This window comes from Pseudopodoces humilis, chromosome 7 (genome assembly GCF_049639895.1).
Source record: "Pseudopodoces humilis isolate 2021_Gansu_Grassland_sample_001 chromosome 7, ASM4963989v1, whole genome shotgun sequence".
NCBI lineage: Eukaryota > Metazoa > Chordata > Aves > Passeriformes > Paridae > Pseudopodoces > Pseudopodoces humilis.
This window is the reverse complement of record NC_142206.1, coordinates 17,958,283-17,976,431: the sequence shown is the minus strand read 5'-3', so window position 1 is coordinate 17,976,431 and position 18,149 is coordinate 17,958,283. Positions and strand designations below refer to the sequence as shown.

General features: G+C 45.2%; 2 protein-coding genes across 8 annotated transcripts in view; one reads left to right on the top strand and one right to left on the bottom strand.

Moving 5' to 3' along the window:
• Nucleotides 1-7,538: 7,538 nt before the first annotated feature.
• POLR2L (RNA polymerase II, I and III subunit L) lies at nucleotides 7,539-11,042 on the bottom strand. Its single transcript, XM_014251887.1, has 3 exons — nucleotides 10,985-11,042; nucleotides 10,614-10,721; nucleotides 7,539-7,994 (listed from the first exon to the last, which is right to left on the bottom strand). Exons 2-3 carry the CDS (start codon nucleotides 10,706-10,708, stop codon nucleotides 7,886-7,888), a joined length of 204 nt encoding a protein of 67 aa, XP_014107362.1. The 5' UTR covers nucleotides 10,709-10,721; nucleotides 10,985-11,042; the 3' UTR covers nucleotides 7,539-7,885.
• A 220-nt stretch (nucleotides 11,043-11,262) lies between these two features.
• Nucleotides 11,263-18,149, top strand: part of TSPAN4 (tetraspanin 4) — a 427,450-nt gene continuing 420,563 nt past the window's right edge. For 4 of the 7 annotated variants that reach the window (XM_088057603.1, XM_014252145.2, XM_088057600.1 and 1 more), the window contains exon 1: nucleotides 11,344-11,396. The gene's annotated coding sequence lies outside the window, so the exon portion shown is untranslated. Of the gene's footprint in view, nucleotides 11,397-13,613; nucleotides 13,674-18,149 lie in introns of those variants that run through there. The other 3 variants (XM_088057604.1, XM_014252146.2, XM_088057606.1) reach the window with 3 other exon arrangements.

Here is an 18,149-nt window from a genome sequence, read left to right as displayed (position 1 = left end):
CCTGGTTGAGATGTGGAAGCAGTAGGAGTCTGTTGAGTTGCTGGGCATGCTGCCCTGGCTGGGGGCAGGGGGTGAAGGTAAACACAGCTGTTGTGGTGGGGCTGGGCCGGTTTGGCCCCAGCCACCACGAAGGAGCTTCAATCAGACAGTGCATGACCACCTTGATCCTGGGTGCAGGCTCCAGCTTTGTTCTGGACAACACAGATCCCAGTCCTGGGCCTGTCCCAAAGGAAGTTTGCCCATCTGAGATGAAGGCAGGATAAAAGGGTTTAACTGTGGGAGTGCCAGGCTGGCAGGACTGTTGCTCAAACACCAGGAATATCCCAAGATGTCTCTGGCTGAAGCTGAACTGGGAGTTTCTCCGTGGTGCTGCCCCCAGCTCCTGCTGCACTACATTAACTTGGTTGAGTAGCAGCTCAGGTCACTGATACAAAAGCTGCCAAGGCCAATGGCATCTGTTTCTCTTTATTTATTAGAAGCAATTTTTCATCAGTGGAATTTAATTATTAGTTTTTTGCTTTTAAAAATGTTGCTTAATGGAGGAAAGCAGCCCTTTGTCTAGGCTGCATTTAATGCTGAATGGATCCAAAGGGGTTTTTCTTTAAGCTGTTTTGACAATAATATTAAAAAAAAAAAAAAAAATCAAGCTGGTGAAGTGTGGAGCTGTAGGCCATCTCTGTAATGATCTGAAGCACTCAAGCCCTTATTAACTTAATGCTTTCATTTACTAGCTCATTCCTGGAGGAAGACCTTCTAGTCAAACTGCTATTGCTTTTTTTAAAAAACTAAAGTTAGTAATTGCTTCAGCTGCACATCTCATTACAAGGAAAGGCCTACAGCCTAGAGCAGCAGTCATCTGATTTTTGTTTTTAAATTTTCTGGGGGAATTTCAGTAAAACTTCTTGTTATACCTCCAGCCCAAGTGTTAGCTATTGAATTGCTGCCTATAAATTTATAAACTCGACCAGAAAAGTCCTGAATTCCCACTCTCTTTGGAAATGGGAGGCTCACGAGCTTGGTTGTACCCATTATGGTATTGGTGAGGAGCCGGGTGGAGCCCATCAGCTGGTGGGTAGGGGCTGCTCACTGTTGGGAGGAGCACATCCCATTTCATCAGGGCAGCCTTTAGCCCTGAGTAGGTGCCACTGTTCTCATTACCCTTTACCCCATTGTTCCATAAAGTTGATGTTTCTCCCTTCGCCCTCCTATCATTCCCTTGGAAGGAGCACACTTTCACACGCACTGCTGGAGGGAAGACTTCATTAAAGAGGAAAAAAAGAAAGGGGGAGGCACTTTAAGGCAGCTTTCAGTAAATAGCTGGGGATAACTGGGCTTTAGCTGTGTTCTTATAAACCTTCTGGATTGCTGGGTACAGTGATGCTAAATTTCTGCAAAAGCTGATCTCTAAATTGCTGCAAAAGCTCAGGGCAGCAGCTTTCCATCAGCAGTTCCCACTCTGGGCTCTGCTTAATGTCAAAAAGTGATTTTTTTTAACCTAGTTAAAAATATTCCACTAGAATTTGAGGACATATGATAGGGGTTGCTGATAAGAAGGATGCAAGAAGACACCAGGGATTGGGTGAGGTTAGGCTACTCCTTGTTGCTAATCTCTGATGGTTTCTGAAGGGTGGGATGTGCCATCTCAGAAGTTCAGAAAGGGAAACTGAGGCATTGCACTGGCTGCCCAAGGCTCACATTAACTACCCTATATGTTCTTGTCGAGGCCTGTCCCTAAACACACACCATGAGCTGAAGCCTTTTTCTGTCTTTGAAAGACAGAAGCAATGATGTTACGTGGAGATGGGCAAAGGGAGTCTCTGCTGCTGCTGTGGACCAGCCTGGAGAATGCAAAGAGTGGAATAGGATGGACCCAGAGTACTTCAGGAAAGATTCCCATTGAGTTTCATGCACTTGGAATGGGTCTCTGGAGAGATGTTGGCAAGGAGAGTGACATTTAGGTAATCTCTGAAGAAATTCAAAGCTTGTAGATACAGCTGTGGTGAGCCACTAGAAAATGTGGAAAGCAGCAGCTCAGAAAAGGTCAGTATCTAAAAGTGGGTGCTGAGCACAGCTGTCCTACTCCTAGCACTGATTTATTTAAAGTTTTTTTAGAAGTACATATTTTCTTGGAGTTCTCTAAGTAAACCTGCTTTTAAAAGAAGGAGTTGGATGTCCAAAGAGAGAGTATTCAGTATGTATTCTTCCTACCTCCAAACCCAACCTGTGGGATGGGCAGTGTGTTAATTCAAAATCATTGGTGCCTACAGAAAGGCTTGACCACAGCCTTTTCCACTTGCCTTTTTAACTGCCAGGGTTCTTGAGCTCCCTAAAGTCTGTGGGCTTTTAGCTTTTTGTCAGCTGTTCCATGCCTTTCTTTGATCTTTAGTTGTTCATCTCCTAAAGAACAGGAAATAATGAACCCTTTTTATTAAAACACTTGCATTGTATTTGGGAGGGATAAATGAAGGGCTTTCCTGCATGAATTTTCTGGCTTGGTTGTTACAAGACTCAGTGTTGAACACAGGAGCAGATGTATCCTGAAAGTAATTGTGGGGAAGCTCATGTGGTGCTTGGGAACTTGGTGGCTTCACCCCCACTATCTGTGCCCTACAGCACAAGAGAAGGTGGAGCTCACCACAAAGGATGACTGACAAGTCTGGAAGATGTGTCTTCTTGGAGAAGGAAAAATTAGATTAGGGGTGCAAACCCTAACATTTTTTGCATGACTTGGCTCTACATTCCCTATATATTTCTGGGAGTGTGATGGAGAAATCACTGAGGGTTTAAACAGGACCTACACCTGTGTAAATACTGTGCTGCTTCCAAACACCAGCCCAAAGAAAAGCCTTGCAGCTGCCCCTGAGTGGCAGAAGTCACTGCAGCTGAAGGTAACTTCTTACCTTTTATTTCCTTCTATGGCCTTATGCGCTAGAGATGCACATGGTTGAAGTCTGCAGCAAGATCTAAAGTTGAATGCCTAAGCCTTGGGCGCCTCAAACAGCTTTTCTTAGCAGAACTTAACAAAATGAATTAATCCTGGACACCCGAGTGGTGTAGGGCACCACAAGCTACCAGGTCATTTTAAGTCACACTGAAGTTAATGAAAAGACTCCCACAGACTTCAGTGGGCAACACATCAAACCATCCATCATGGCAGAGCCAAAGGTCTGGCTACGTGCTCTCTGTCCTGGGTTTTCAAACATCTTTATTGTGCTGTTGCCAGTGAGCAATTAAAAATGCTTTCTCACTGGCTGGGGGAACTGAATAAAAATTGGAGCTGAAAGCAAAGCCACAATGTAAATCATGGTGCAAATGCACTGAAGGGGAAGGCAAATCTATGTTCATATTCTGGGCAGTCAGAGCCAGGTAGAAGAAGCATTATCTTGCAGATGTCTCAGTTGAGAAGTTTCAGTAATAAGAAAATCTTGCTGGCTAGTTGAGCTTAACTGGATGTACATGGGTCTGCTCTGGGAGGGGTCAAAGTAGAAATGCTATTTTCTTACTGGGATCTATACTGAAGTTAGAAACTATTTGGAATTAAACTGATTTTAGAGGCAAATAGGCTATTTGGGTGGTTTGTGGTTGTTTTGTTTTGGTTTTTTGTTTTCTTTTTTTTTTTGTCAGAGCAAGGATTGATTTTTCTTGTAGGACCATTTGCAGGGAAAGAGGTAGCTCCTGTTCTGGATTCTCACAAATTATTATCAGTGAAATGTAGCTTTGTAGCCACAGGGCTATTTAGACATCTTGATGGAAATACACTTCTATGGGAGTTTGTGTGATGGTTTTAATCAGGATTTTGAGAGTTTTCATATTTCTTTTTATAGACAAGAAACATATACAAGAAGTCAGACTTTAGTATCTAATTCCAGACTGCATTTAGGGAAAAGTCATGGGAAGAATGAAAGCCCAGCACCCATCTCTCAGTAAATCACCCTGGGGCAAGACCCTCACAAGAGGTGGTTTCTCAGAGCAAAATTAATTTTGAGATGTAAAACCTGAGGCTCATTACAGATCCACACAAAAGCATTTCACTTCTTCCTAGCAGATGGACTCAGAACTATTATAAAGAGGTTTTTTTTTTTTGTTTAAAATTGTCATTTCAAGAAACGTAAAGCTTTCCAAGCATACACAGCTTGGTGCTGATGCTCCAGGCTGAAGCTGGATGCTGAGCTCCATAAACAGGTTCCTCAGCTCCTACCACGTGTTGCAGGCACACTTTGTTATTTCGGTATGACTGTGATGTATGAAGGGAGGCTGTGGCTTGGGTGACAGGGGGTCTTCTGTCACACTTCTGATTGTGACTGCTTGTTTTCCCAATAACAGGTGTGCCAGTTTGGCTGGGCCAGAGCTAATTCTCTTCACAGGGGCTGGCATGGGGCTGTGTTTTGGATTTGTGCTGAACACAGGGTTGATAACACGAGATGTTTCTGTTATTGCTGAGCAGGGCTCACCCAGAGCCAAGGCCTCTTCTGCTTCTTGTACAGCCACAGTGGTGAGGGAGCTGGGGGTGCAGGGGAGGAGACACAGCCAGGACAGGTGAGCCCAACTGACCAAAGGGATATTCCACACCAAATTATATCAGTATGTAAAGTGAGGGGGAAGAAGGAGGAAAGGGGGAAACATCTGGAGGGTTGCCATTTGTCTTCCTGAGAAACTGTTACACCTGATGGGGCCCTGCTCTCCTGGAGGTGGCCGAGCACCTGCCCACTCATGGGAAGCAGTGAATTAATTCCTTGTTTTGCTTTGCTTGTGTGCGCTGCTTTTGCTTTCCCTATTAAACTGCCTTTATCTCCACCCACGAGTTTCCAGCTTTTACCCTTCTGATTCTCTCCCCAGAGAGAACTGTTCCTGCTGCTGGGAAATGATGGAATGGCTGTGTGGGGCTTGGTTGCTGCCTGGGGTTAAACCATCACCTGGGTTAGTAGGAGCCCTGTAACAGACTTGAAAAATTGTAAAGTGAGTAAGTGACTGCAGAGGAGTGGTGGCATTTTTGTATTTTTCAAAAATCTTCCAACTGACAATTCTTCATGTAATTAAGGACTGCATATTCAGTACCATTTATCCTCTTTTTTTTTCCCCACTGCTGTCTATCTGTTGATTTTGTTAAGGGCTTCTTTTTCTGGTTGAGGGAAAACGGAGGCTTTTTTATTTCTTCTGTGTATACACATCTTTTACATTGTCTTGAAAAAGTGTGGTTGTTGTAAGCATATTTAATGGCTCTTCCCAAAGACATCTGGCAGGTTAGAAAGCAGATCCAATACTCTTACATTATTAACTGCTGCAGAAGGTAGCACAGGGGAAGTGACGGCAAAAAGGGAATTACTTTCCTAGTTACCAATGAGCAGGAGTGAAAGATGGGACTTACAGAAATCCATTGAAAATTCCAGACTCTTTCTGTAACAGGATTTAAGCTCTGCTTCTGCTCCTAACCCTCCCAAGGACAAAACCCTCGAGATAACCTTTCACGTGATCATGATAAACTGTTTGCTTTGCCACATTACAGAAATGGCGTTTTTTGGTTAATGCTGCATTTGCAAACTCCTGAGGAAAAGCTGTGATGCAATACAGGGTGTCAAGGGCTGCATGAGCTGATATTAATGCCTGCTGTGATTTAGTCTTGCTGCTCAGGTGTTTTTGTGGCTTCTTGGGTAACATCTGTCTGAGGGAGTGATACCAGACTGCCATTGCCTTCCGCTTGCACCCTGGTTTTGAGAATAGTAATGAGAGCAAGCAAGGTGGGTTTTTCTTTTTCCTTTGCATTCTTTGAATGAGGCCTGATGTGTTTTTGCAAATTGCATTTTCATTATTAAGTATTTAGGAGCCATAACTTTTCATATCAGACAACTTGGCACTCGCTTTGAAAAGAAACATGTTATTCTGAAGCAGAAAATGAGATTAGAAATTTGCTTTTGCAGATAGAACCAAGTCCTGTCAGCTCGTCTAATCCAGTTCCTTGGCAGTGATGCAGGCCAGCTTTCTGCACGGCATTCCTGCACGGCTGCCTCTGCCAGACGTTCCCGTCTGGGCTGCTGCGCTCCCAGTGCGGCTCAGAGCAAGCGCAGGGCCCGCCGATGGATCTGTGAACAGGCTGGCTCCAAGGGCTGTGTCACACCCCACTCTGACAGGGAAAAGCATCCCACACAAGTTCACTTGGGAAAGGTCATCCTCTAGTTCACTCTCTTTTACCAAATAGCCTGAGAGAGAAGTGAAGGGCTTTTTTTGGTTTGTTTTTATAGCATGTTCAGCTTTCTAATACAGCAGGCATGCAGAACATAAGCTACCCAACCAACTATGAAACAAATGCTAGAATTAACTGCTTAATTCTCTTTGCATTAGGGTAAAGCACAGGTTTTAAGATGTCTTCAGTGAAGAATTGCTGAATATGAGAAACATCTACTACTGCCTTCTAGTAAATTGAAAAGCAAGTTCAACTGTAAAGATTGGTTGGGTGATAGCCAAAGGCAAGCAGCGGTCGTGCATCTTGTTTTGTGAAACAATCTAGTTTTAAGCTTTGTGGGTAAAGGTTTGACCCTGTAAGCACATTAAATAATTACTTTTTTTGTAAACCCAGGGTTTGTTCAAACCAGATCCTTCGTACTACAGAAAAAAATCCTTAGAGATACTTCTTACCCTGCAGCTGATACACGTGTGCCAAAAGTTTAACTGCACCAAGGAGCAACAGACTGCATCCTAAGGAATTACCACCTTTTCCAGCCCATTCTCTACTGGGCTGCTGTAATGATGGACTAATGCTGCATTTGCACAGAATCCCAAACCCACACAGGTGTAGGAATGGGCATCCTTCACTTTCAGGTAAGATGGGTGTGTCTGCCTATGCACACACCATGCACAACAAGCATCTTCTGCATGTCAGAGAACAGAGTGAAAATGTGATCCAACTTCCAAGCCGATTGTGCAAGAGGAAGGTGAGACCTCTGCACAGGGTTGGTGCCTGTCTGGGTGTAGGTGACCTTCCCCAGCCCTGCAGCTCCAGCTGCCCTCTCTCCATTCCAGCCCCTCTCTGCTGGGCCAGGCAGCACCGCAGCACACGCGCAGCACAACGTGAAGTCACTGAAATGACAAGCGGTGGAAAGCGTCTGTACCAGCCACAGAGGGGTGCAGGTGCTTGGCAGAAGCAGCACTTTGATCCTGTTCACACCAGCACGCCTCAGTTCTCACATCCAGTGTTCTCCGTGGAGACACTCAGACATGTTTTGCTTAAATGAAGGTACTGCACCATCTGAATCAGTTTTTGTGATACAGCAGCCCCACTGATTGGTAAGGACTGGGGTAGAGAACACAAGTTGACTTTAACTGTGGTGGGAAGTGTTCCCTGCAGGCTCCAGCAGCTTTCTGGAGCAATGCCTCACAAATTTACCCACTTCCATGTCACCGGAACCACAGTTCAGTCCTGTGTTTCCAACCCTTGCTTTCCTAGTGCAGGACACTGAACTGGGTACTCAGCAGTACCTCTAACCTTAAGGTAACCAGCAAGATCCAAACATACACTTTACCTCATCCAGAAACTGTAGGAAGGCTACAAGGGAAAAACCTCCTTTATTTCAACATTTTAATGAAATATAAGTTTTTCTACATGAACAAACATTTGGTTTTACTGGCAGAAGCATCTAGAAGTTCACAACTCCAAACCCAGACTTAAGAAGCTTCCAAACATTTAATCTCTAAATCCTGGTTAAGTGGACTTCATCATTTCGTTGTTTCCTTGAAAGAGGTTAGTGGCTTGGGGCAGTATCCTATCCAGAAGATAAACATCTCTTGATGGTTGCACTACAGCTGGCTTTCATCCTTTACTGCCTGAAGTCCAGTTTCAAGTTTAAATTAGAGATACGTTCCACATGGCTTGCAGCACAGTGCTTTTTCCATCTCATTTCTCCAGGGGTGCATAATTCAAAAGCTTCTCAATCAGATCCACATGGGCGAGGAGCATTCTGCGGCAGCAGTATCTCTTCAAGCCAAGGGCATCCAGGGCATCTCTATTAACGAACAACAATTAAAAAAGATAACGGATGAAGTGAGTCAGAACCACTTGTATTTCCTAAGCAACACACTGATTACTTTGAGCTCAGTCATAGAGGATAATTTTTTTGCAGTTCAGACAGACAGAAATTCAGCATGTGCTGTTACTGCCCTTTTCCACTTAGTGATGTTGACAGTGTGTTTGCCCACTCTCCAGCTGGCCAGAGCACAGGATTTGCTGCTGAGAAGGGTCCCCAGCTGCCACAGCTTTCAGAGGGCACTGTTTTAACATGTTTCTGTAAACTGAGGATGATTCTCGCCTATTTCACAAGATAAATTTAAGATCTGAGCCACGCTAAAAAGGTGAGATATACAGAAACTAAAATAACTTGAAACGCAACCTCCCCCACACAGGGATGCTAATTCTGAGGACAGCTACAATCCTTCCCAATTCCCATTAGGGAGAGCACTCAGTTATACAACCTGCCCCCTGCATATGTACAAGTAAGTATGTGCAGACTGGTCAAAAATCAGTTTTACAGTCTTTCCACTGAATTCCTTCAGAGCGACTGCTCCAGATTCTGATGTTTGGGTAGAGGATGTTGAGTCATCCTAGCCTAAGCCACTACTTGTATCTCCCACGGCTGTGGCTACCAGACCTCTTAAAGATCCTGATACTACCAAGATCTTTAGCTCCAGTCTATGAACCATGAAGCCAGTCTGATACCCCTTCAGAATGTGACATTCATGAGACATGAGTGATCTCAAGGTCTTTAGACTGATATAATGCAGTGCAATAAAGCATTAGCTCAAAACAAACTTAATTTCCTGGAGATTGTAATTCTCCTCTAGGAATAAGCCGGTGGATACTTTTCTAAATATAAATGACTGAAAGAAAGCCTCTGCCTAAGCTGGACCATGGTAAAAGGTTGTTTGGTATCAAGCAGTACAGTCTAACTGCAGGAGCCAACTTCCAGCGGCTTCTCTGATGTCACAGTACTTGCAACAACTGATAGTACAGCAGGACTGCTCATTCTAGGACACCACCTGCAAAACTTGTTTTAGAGAAGTTTAAGAACTGTGGGGCATTTTAAAGAATGTTTATAAATAACATCACATGATGCCTCAATTTTCTGAAACACTTGAGAACAAAAACATCTGATGATGATCTGTTGATAGGTAAATTTTAGGAGCTATCTGGAGAGTTCTGAACTCTCATATCCAGTTATCAGAGATATAAAATACTAACATTAATCACAATTTCCAAAGTCATACTATATACTTTAAGTCAGCTTTAGTCGTACTTGCCATTTCCTCCAGCTTCTGAGGGCTTGTGGAAAAAAGAGTACTTTAAAGGGACAAACAGAAAGGTGTGGGTGTCTTTTTAAATTACTGATTCTTTAGACAAGATTTTCCACTTTGTCCATCCCTTTCTTAAGCCACCATTAACAGAGATTCCCGTACTGCACTGTAAGATATTAACTGTTTGATATCTGTAAACTCTTACTTCTCACACCATAATTGCGTTACTTTGAACAAGCATCCCAGAATCAAGCCAGTGACAACAATTGTTTTCAAGTGAGAATTTGTCAATGGCAAAACTCCTATACAAAAGGAGAGGAATAATGAAGATGGGGAAAATATTAAAATGTAATGCCTACAATATAAGTCTATAAGCACTATTTAAAAGGTCCTGGTAAACTAGTATGAGTGAAAAATAATTGACAGCCCATGGTGTTGTAATGCTTTTAACTCCATATATGAAAGAAATAAACTTACCTGTAAAAACTATTAGGATCCCAAACCACTTGAATGCAAACCAAATAATTTTCTTTCTACTTAACATCTACTTTCTACTTCAACATCACTTAAATTTCTAACTTCTTTTTCACTCCTCTGAATTGCAAAAATCCGTGGATTTTTTTTTTTGTTTCATACTTAAACTTAAAATGTAAGTATACTTAAAATGTAAGTATTTCTTTAGTTTTCTTCTCAAAGCTTCTGAACTACTAGCAAAAACTCTGGCTGTGCAAAGGATGCACAGACTTCTTAACACAGAGTTGTCAGGACTATCAGTGGAGTATCCAAAGCAGTTAAAACTTTTTTTCTCCAGCAAACCAGTACTTAAAAATAAGTTTAGCAACCCCGTGTTAAAATGCTTTAAAAAACCCCAAACAAACGCTAAACACTTCTTACACTTGTCACTTTTTTTTCCTTCTCTCTGTTCAAAAAACTGATCACGCTGGTGTCAAAGTTGGGTATACGGAAGGTGAAGGGAAGAAACAAGCAAATGTGTACAGAGTTATGTATTTGGAAACGTTTTGGGGACAAGGACACACGACTTGGCAACTTCCATACTGCTGCCCTGAAAGATTCAGTGAGGAAACAAGTATTTTGTTGCCTATTACAATTTCTAACCTTTGGTTAAACGATTCAGAATGTACCTGCGGTTTTTAGGCTCTCTACGTCTCTTTCGTGACTCCACAACTTCGCTCTTGTGCCTCTGACCCTACCTTGGCAGGGAGGTTGGACGAGATGATCTCCAGAGCTCCCTTCCAACCCCAACAGGTCTGGGATCTTATGCACTGTGTATGTCACCTAAGGCGTGAATCGAAGAACACAGCAATAAAACCCACCCTTCCGTGTACTCCGCCTGCAGAAGGCCAAGGTAGGCTTCCCACTTATTCCCCACTATTTTGCCGCACGTGAAGCACCTGACCGGGATGATCATTTCTGCGCTGTGGCTGCAACGACACAAACACCGCGTCAAACCCCTGCGAAGCGAACGGACACCGCGCTCAGGGCTGCGCTTCCCCGCGACGGCTGTGGGGTGCGGAAGCCGGCCCCGAGGGCTCCTTGGAGGCGAGCGGCTGATCCCAGTCCCAATCTCAGTCCCAATCCCAATCCCAATTCCAATCCCAATCCCAGTCCCAATCCCAATCCCAATCCCAATCCCAATCCCAGTCCCGATCCTAATCCCAGTCCCGATCCCGATCCCGCCTGGCACCTCCGCGGCCCCTCGAGCGGCTCCCACCGCGCGCCTCCTCCGCCGCCGATGGCCGCCGGCCGCCACCACCGCGCCCGGCCGGGGGAAACCGCGCCGCCGCCGGCCGGCCCGACGCGGCGGGCGGCCGAGTTGAGCGGCCCTACTCCCCCCTGTGGTACTTGATGGTAGCGGCCCGCGGTACGGCGTCCCCGGCGGCCCAAGACAGGGCGCGCGCGCGCGCGCGCGGGGAGGACGGGCTCGCGGCGGCGCTGGGCGCGCGGCGCGGTGAGTGGCAGCCGGGGCGCCCCGAGCGCTGAGCGGCGGCACCGCGACCGCCCCCGCGCCGCCTCCTCCCGCCGCGCCCGGGCGGGCACTTGTTGCATTGCGAGAGGGCTTCGGCGGCGGGCGGACTTCTCATCCCGTCCTGGCTGAGGTACCGCAGCGGGAAGCGCAACTGGTGGCTGCAGCGCGGCAGCCGCCCGCCCGGTCCGGCGGAGGGGTGAAGGGTGGGCATCCCGGCGGGCAGGGCTGAAGGGTGAGCCGGGGTGCCCCGCGGCAGCCCCGCGCTTCGCGGGCAGGAGCGCCGGCGCGGTGTGTCCTTCGCTCCCCCGGGGCAGGGGAACGGGGGGCGGTGGGAGCCGCCGCTGTCGCCGTGTCGCGACCCTGTCAGCGCAGCCTCGCCGCGTCGCTCGGGGCTGTTTGCCCGCGGTTCGGCGGCTCCCTCGGGCGGGAGGCGGCGGCACAGCCCGGCGCGCAGCCCGCTCCCGGCGCCGCGGGGCTGTTCCGCGGCTCCGCACAGCCCGGACAGGCGATGTCTCGCTGGTGGCACTCGCCCTCGAGCCCCGGCCGAGTTGCGGGCGCTGCGGTGGGTGCGGGTTTTCCGAGAGTTTCCAAACTCCGGGGCCGGCTGGGATGCGGCGCCGTCCCGTTAACTCGCGATGCCGCTCCGCCCTGCCGTGACCTGTGCTTGGCCCGGCTCCCGGAGGTGTGCGCTGCCCCCGGGCACCGCCTGCTGTCGCGGCAGTGCCCGCACCCAGGGGAGCCTTTCGGCGGGGCTCGGGGGGCAATCTGCGGCGGGCAGCGCGGCCGGTCCCTCTGGGCACCCGCGCCGGGGAGGTCTGGTGACAGAGGATAATGCATCTTGAAACTGCTTTACTCGTATTTCATTAATCTAAGGATTGGGGAAGCATTAGGCACGGGCTGTGTGTGCTTAGCAAAGGGAAGCGTGCTGTGATGGGCACAAACTTTGGGGACAGGCAACGCTGTTCTGGAGACTCTGGGATGAGGCATTACTCTGTCAGTCCTTATTGCTCTCTCGTTTCAGCATTAGCGTTATGCTAATTGTCCTTGGGAGAGCAAAAATTCTCCTAAAGTGTTGTTATTTTCCTGCTAAAGTATCTGTGAGTTGGTTGATACGGTGCAGAGCGCAGAGCCATTAATGTCAGGCATATAAATAATTGTGTCTTAATGCACAGCTTATGTTAATACGTCTTTCGTGACTATTTTTTGAACGACTGGATTATTGACCCTCTGCACAGAAATGCCAGACCTAACATGAACTGCAAAAGAGCAAATAGTTTTGTTTTAATAAATAAGAGCTTGAGGTTGAAAGCATTTTTACAGTTCTATTGCTAGTGAAAAGACAGTAATTTTTGCAGTCCCAGGAATAATTATGCGCAGTTGTGAATGGAGCGAATTGACTTGGCATGGAGTGTAGACGAACCTCCTGCGATCTCTAGATTATGATCATTATTGTTATTGTAGGCCAGTGGGAGCCAAACTGTGTCTTTCCTTCTTATCCTTTGATTTCTTTCTTTTTTTGGTGGCTGGAGGGGGTGGGGAGTTGAGAATTTGAAGATTGTGCTTTGATGCATTTTCAGCACCAGGGCTCCAAAGTAATTTTCTTACTGAGCTGTGTGGTAAAAGGCATTTGTGTTTGGAGATGGAAATTTGCAATTGAGAGTGAGAAAGAGGGGCTGGAGCAGGGCTTCATAGGTAAGCCACATCATTAGATATAGGTTAGCATTTTATAGCTGCCTTGTAGAAATGTGCTTGCTTATTTCTTAAAAACAAAACTGAACTTTAACTTTTGGACCTAGTTCACATATCTGACTTTGCTTAGCATCTTTTTTTCAAAGAAAAAATGTACTTGGCTTGCTCAAACACCATTACTTTAACTTCCTCATGTCTTTTCTGGGTAACCTGCTTTGGCTGGGTGATGGACCTCATGAACTAATAGATCTTTCATGGCTGTACCTGCTTTGATCCTAGAAATTGTAAAGATTTTTATGAACTATGGCCTGGAGAGACGGCTACATACCGAAAACATTCTCTGCTTAACTTCATATATCCTCTGCTTAATCTGACTGTTTGCCAAACTGCAGAAGTCTGTTTAGAAGAGCTGTGGGGGAATGTGCACACATGTGACTATTTGGGAATTAATCAGTGTTTTATGGGCTGTAGCTCACGCTGATTAGGAGGACTGCAGCTTGAACATTTGTGGTGTTGCCAGCCTTCCACTCTTGTTCAGGTGAGCTGGCTACTGATGACACTCAGCTGTTAGCGTTTAGTGAAATTTGATCTCTTCAACCATCCTTTTGAAGAGGCCATAAAGAATTCAAGAATTGGGTCTCTTTAAGCATCCTTTAAAGAAGAATTGCAAGAAGTGAAATCTCAGCTCCTAGAGCTAGAAGTGCAACTCTTTCTCACAGTAAGTTCTTACCACATTTCTGGTCTCTTGCCACCTTCAATAAGCAGCAGTCCTCAAACTGCTGATTCTTTGGGCCTTCAGGCAGCCTGCTGGTCAGAAAACCCACTGGAGCCCTCATCAGCATTAAGCAGAAGAGGCTGCCCTAGAATTAATTGAGTTGAAGAAAGCTTGAGAACTGTGGGCTGCTTTCTTGATGTGCAGCTGGAGCAGCTTCTGTCACGTGTGGATTTGTTGTGAGGCAGTGCAGATAATACACCCGCCTTCTTCCTGTGATCTGAACAACTTCTGAAAGCTGACAGTGTTCTGACCCTCTGTCACTGTTGTGATGATGCTCCTTGGCATTTTTGGGGGGATTTAGATCTATAAAATGCAGCTAGGCATCACTGATCCATGGCATTGTAAGTGATGTGTACTGAAATCTCAGGCTGGTGATTAAGGAGTAGACCATGCTTCCTGTTCTCCCATCCACAAAATGTGAGGGAAAATATTGCTGCTTGTTTAAAAAACAAACAGAAATGAAGTCAGTTAAGTGACCTGACTCATTGAACTACTCCTAAAATACTTCTGTAGCTGGAGTGGCCATATGACCTCCTGCAGTTTATGCTGGCAGATTGCGTCTTTTCTGACCTTGTCTCTGTAATTAGGGCTGGAGGAAAGACTTGTGAGATCTCTGCACTTGCACTGGTAGCTGAGAAACTGGTAGCTAAAAGGTATTTTTTACTTTGGTGGCTGCAGTAGGTCAGGTTTAGGTGTGCACCCTTAGGAGCCTGTAAAATTTTGACCTTTCACCACTTTCACCTCCTGTCGTTCCCCTTCTTCTGACTTTGCTTTTTCTGTGTACGTGTAAATAATGACCAATAATAAATAATGAACTGAAGATGTGGATCTTTTAAGATCTGACTTGCCAGTTGCATTCAAGGGTAGTGAATTGTTATTGAAATGCAGGACTTTTTAGGAGAACTTTTTGGTGAAGGATTGTTTTAGTACTATTGATCATGATGCAGACTTTTGTAAAGCTGTGGGTAGCTCTGTTGGCCCTGCTTGGAGTTAAAAGCTCTCTTCCCCGTCGCTCCCTGTGGTCATTTAGAGAAAGAATGTGAACAATTTTCTCTCCATCTCCAACTAACACTCAGAATCCTGTGCACAATGGCAAAAGTACCATATTCCATGTTTTACTCCTCAGATCCCAACGAGGCCAGAGAGGGAAGACTCATAAGAAGAAGAGATGCACATGAATTGTGCATTGAGCGGTTAAATAGGACATTAGTCAGGAACTGAAATGTGACATGGAAAGTTTAACGTATATAAATAATTTACATAGCAGCAGAGTCAGAGCAAGAGGGAAAGATACAAAGACAAACAAACATGCAGGATGAAGCTTGGCTGTTATTTTTCCAGGCACATTCTCCAGTCCAAGCTTGCTAAATCCTGAACACATACTCTTGGGCTTTCTCTAGTCCTGGTTAACTACTCAGAAGTGTGTCATTCATACTGTTCCACAAGAGGTGAAGGAAAGTGGCTCCCTCTGGAGCTACCTAGGGTGTCTTTGGAAGTCTTCCTTTCCCCTCTATAGCATGAGGGCTTAAAGACAGAATATAGATTCGTTTTCCCCTTGAGTTTTGTTTTGTATTTTTTTAGCGAGTGACATTTTTTCCCTCAGCCCCACAGTGCAATTGGGTGTAGTGGTGTGAAGGTAGAGTAGTGGAGAAGGCCAAGGAGAAGAGGCAGGGATAATGGAAGCAGGAAAGATTTGTCTGCTGTGTAGAGCTTTGTGTTGTTAGTTGCCCCACACACTGTTTAAGAGCTGCTCAGGCCCCTGGATTTAGCAAAACAAATACTGAAGCTGCTAAGCAAGGAGAAATGAGGAGAAATCTCTCTAAGCTGGGGATGTGACTGCAGCTCTACTGTAATACCATACAAGCCTGATGCTGCTGATTTCATTAAAAGCAGCATTCAGGGCCTCAAAGCAGGTTTTAATACTTGCTATATGTTTTTTTAAATATGCTGACCTTATCTGGTAAGCCTGTAATATTTGTTGCAATGAAGAACAGCTGCTGCATAAATACATATATCAGTTGCCAATTCTCTAAGCTGTGCTGAGACTGTGACTTATTTGAAGCGGGGTTGCTATTAAAAGGCAGGTGGCAAGATGTTTATTTTGCACCTTGTTAATTGCTTGTTTTTCCTGCTGTAATTGGCTTCCTAATGGGGGCAGAATGCACTTGGTTTTGCACACAAAGCTTCATTAGTGACAACTGATGGAAAGGATTCAGAGGGTGGGATTTAGATGAAATATATATATATTGAGTAACAGATGTCTCTGCTAAATAGAGTATATGAGGAAGACCTGTAGATGCATCCAAAAATGCAAATGTTTTCCCATAAAATTATTTAAGATGTTCTTGTGTTAGGTGTAAAGATTGCTGCCTATTACTTGAGAAGGGGGCAGAGATGTTGTTATTCATGTTATTTTTGTGGAGCAGAGATTTTGTTCTGCTTCACTGGACAGGAGTCAGGATGCTGGGATGGTGCTCTCTGCTTGGGACTCCTGGCATCCAGGTGTTCATGAAGATATCTTTGAGGATCTCTGTGGCATGTTTAGAGATTGCTCCTGCCAACAAACTGGGAGAGATGGTGAGCAGTGGTGGAATTCTGTAACTTCCTAAGATTTATGAAGCCATCCCTGCCTCTTGTGTTCAAGAGCTGTTGTTCTGGGCTCTTGGAGGCAGGACATGGCTATGGAGAAGCATAGATGGACCATCCATGATTCTGGCTGTGCTTACAAGTGAGAGCTGAGGTGGTGTTCTGGCTAGGGGTGGATGGTCCACAAAGACAGTTTTTATTTCAATAATGACTTGTATTTTTAATGTGGTCTAAGAGAGTGGTCTGAGAGTCATCAGAATGGTCGTCCTGATCAGGATGGTGACCCTGGGACATCATTGTGTCTGAAGCCATGAACATATTTTTGTGCTGTTCAGTTTAATATGCTCTTGTACCTGTAGAGATTGCTGCAGGTGAAAGGTAAGTGTACTTGTATATGTGTATATGTGTGTGTATATATGCACGTGTATATAAAATTAATAATGAAAGGGTAAGATGGGTCTTCATGGAAGTGAAGCCCTCATGTTCTCTCCTTTTCTTTCTTTTTTTTTTTTTTTTTAAAGCACTGTGATGGGATTGAAAAATAGATGTGTCTATTCCCTACTTTTCTGCTTCCTCAGATGCAAGTTTAAAGTTTAACTAGTTTAAAACTGGATTTATCTGTCATGTTTCTTCTTAGTAAGGTGACTTCAAGGCAAAACTATTGCCAGTCTTAGATTGACATATTTTATAAGAAAAAGTCTTTATTACATGACTATATCACAGCCTAATTGACTGTTTCATGTCGGAGGGGGAGAGTAATATCCTGAGGCAGCATTTTAATCAAAGATCACAAGACTGCCCATCAGCTCTACTCTTCCATGTAAGTGTCCTCAGATGACAAAATAATCCCCTTTCTTGGGATAGTGCATTTAATTTCTGCAGAATCTTTTTTTCCCCAGAGTGAAGAATGGACTGTGTAGTTGAGGTGAGCGCAGGACTTGTCAATTGTTAATGCTTGAAGGGGAAAGCCCCAGGGTGGTGTTCTTCCGTGGTGAGAGGACTGTGTATTTCCACTGAGCTCATGGATGTGCTTTTGTCTCTGCTATGCTTCCTGCCTTTGGCTGGGAACCCTTTTCTTTGGGTGAATACACAGGCCCCCTCCCATCAGGGTTTATCTTTAAAGTCACTGTAGGAAGCCATCCCTCTTGTAGTATGAGTTTCTGAACTCCAATGAAAAGGAATGGGGGGGAGATGTTCTAACTTATTTTTAAGTCTTATCTCTGAAGTTTTCATAAGTGGTGATGGATGTATTTGGAGCACAGGATTAAAGAGCAGGCTCTGCTGAAGGCTATCCTTTGGGCCTTTGGGGGACATTTATGTCTATATTTGAACTTGGTGCTCAGACTTTTTCTTCCATTTGTCTTCTGGCCAGTCTTGCATCTTTCAAGCCTTCATGGGAGTGGGAATAGAAAGTGATTGCTGTAAGTAGGAGCAAAGATCCATCTTGCTGAGTACCTTATCTCTTGACAGTGGCCAGCAGTGGCTGCTTAAGGAAGCAGATAAACTTAAAGAAAGCATGCAGTAGTAATGAAGTGGGATGCTTGCATTTTATGTCAGTCTGTGTCTATAATCTTGTTTTAGAATTGGGCAAATAGGGAAGAAAATATATTTCTTCTGATTAAAGCAACTTTTTCAGCTTGGGCATGTCAGCCTGTTGTGTCCAGATTAAGGTGCTAGATGAAAGCTGGATGTCTTAAACCATTTTTGAAGCTGCCTCTGCTATGCACTGTATTCTGGTGAAAGACAGTTGTTTCTACAAAAGTCCTTGGTGGTGTGCGGAGCCTGAGACCTCCCAGTGTACGGGCCTTCCAGCATGGATGTGGGGAGGAGTAC

What these genes read in the sequence shown, in the direction of transcription:
- POLR2L (XM_014251887.1), bottom strand. Translation starts at nt 10,708, where the DNA reads ATGATCATCCCGGTCAGGTGCTTCACGTGCGGCAAAATAGTGGGGAAT. An exon ending in CAGGCGGAGTACACGGAAGG is followed by an intron (nt 7,995 to 10,613) that starts GTGGGTTTTATT and finishes GTTCGTTAATAG; the next exon opens with AGATGCCCTGGATGCCCTTG.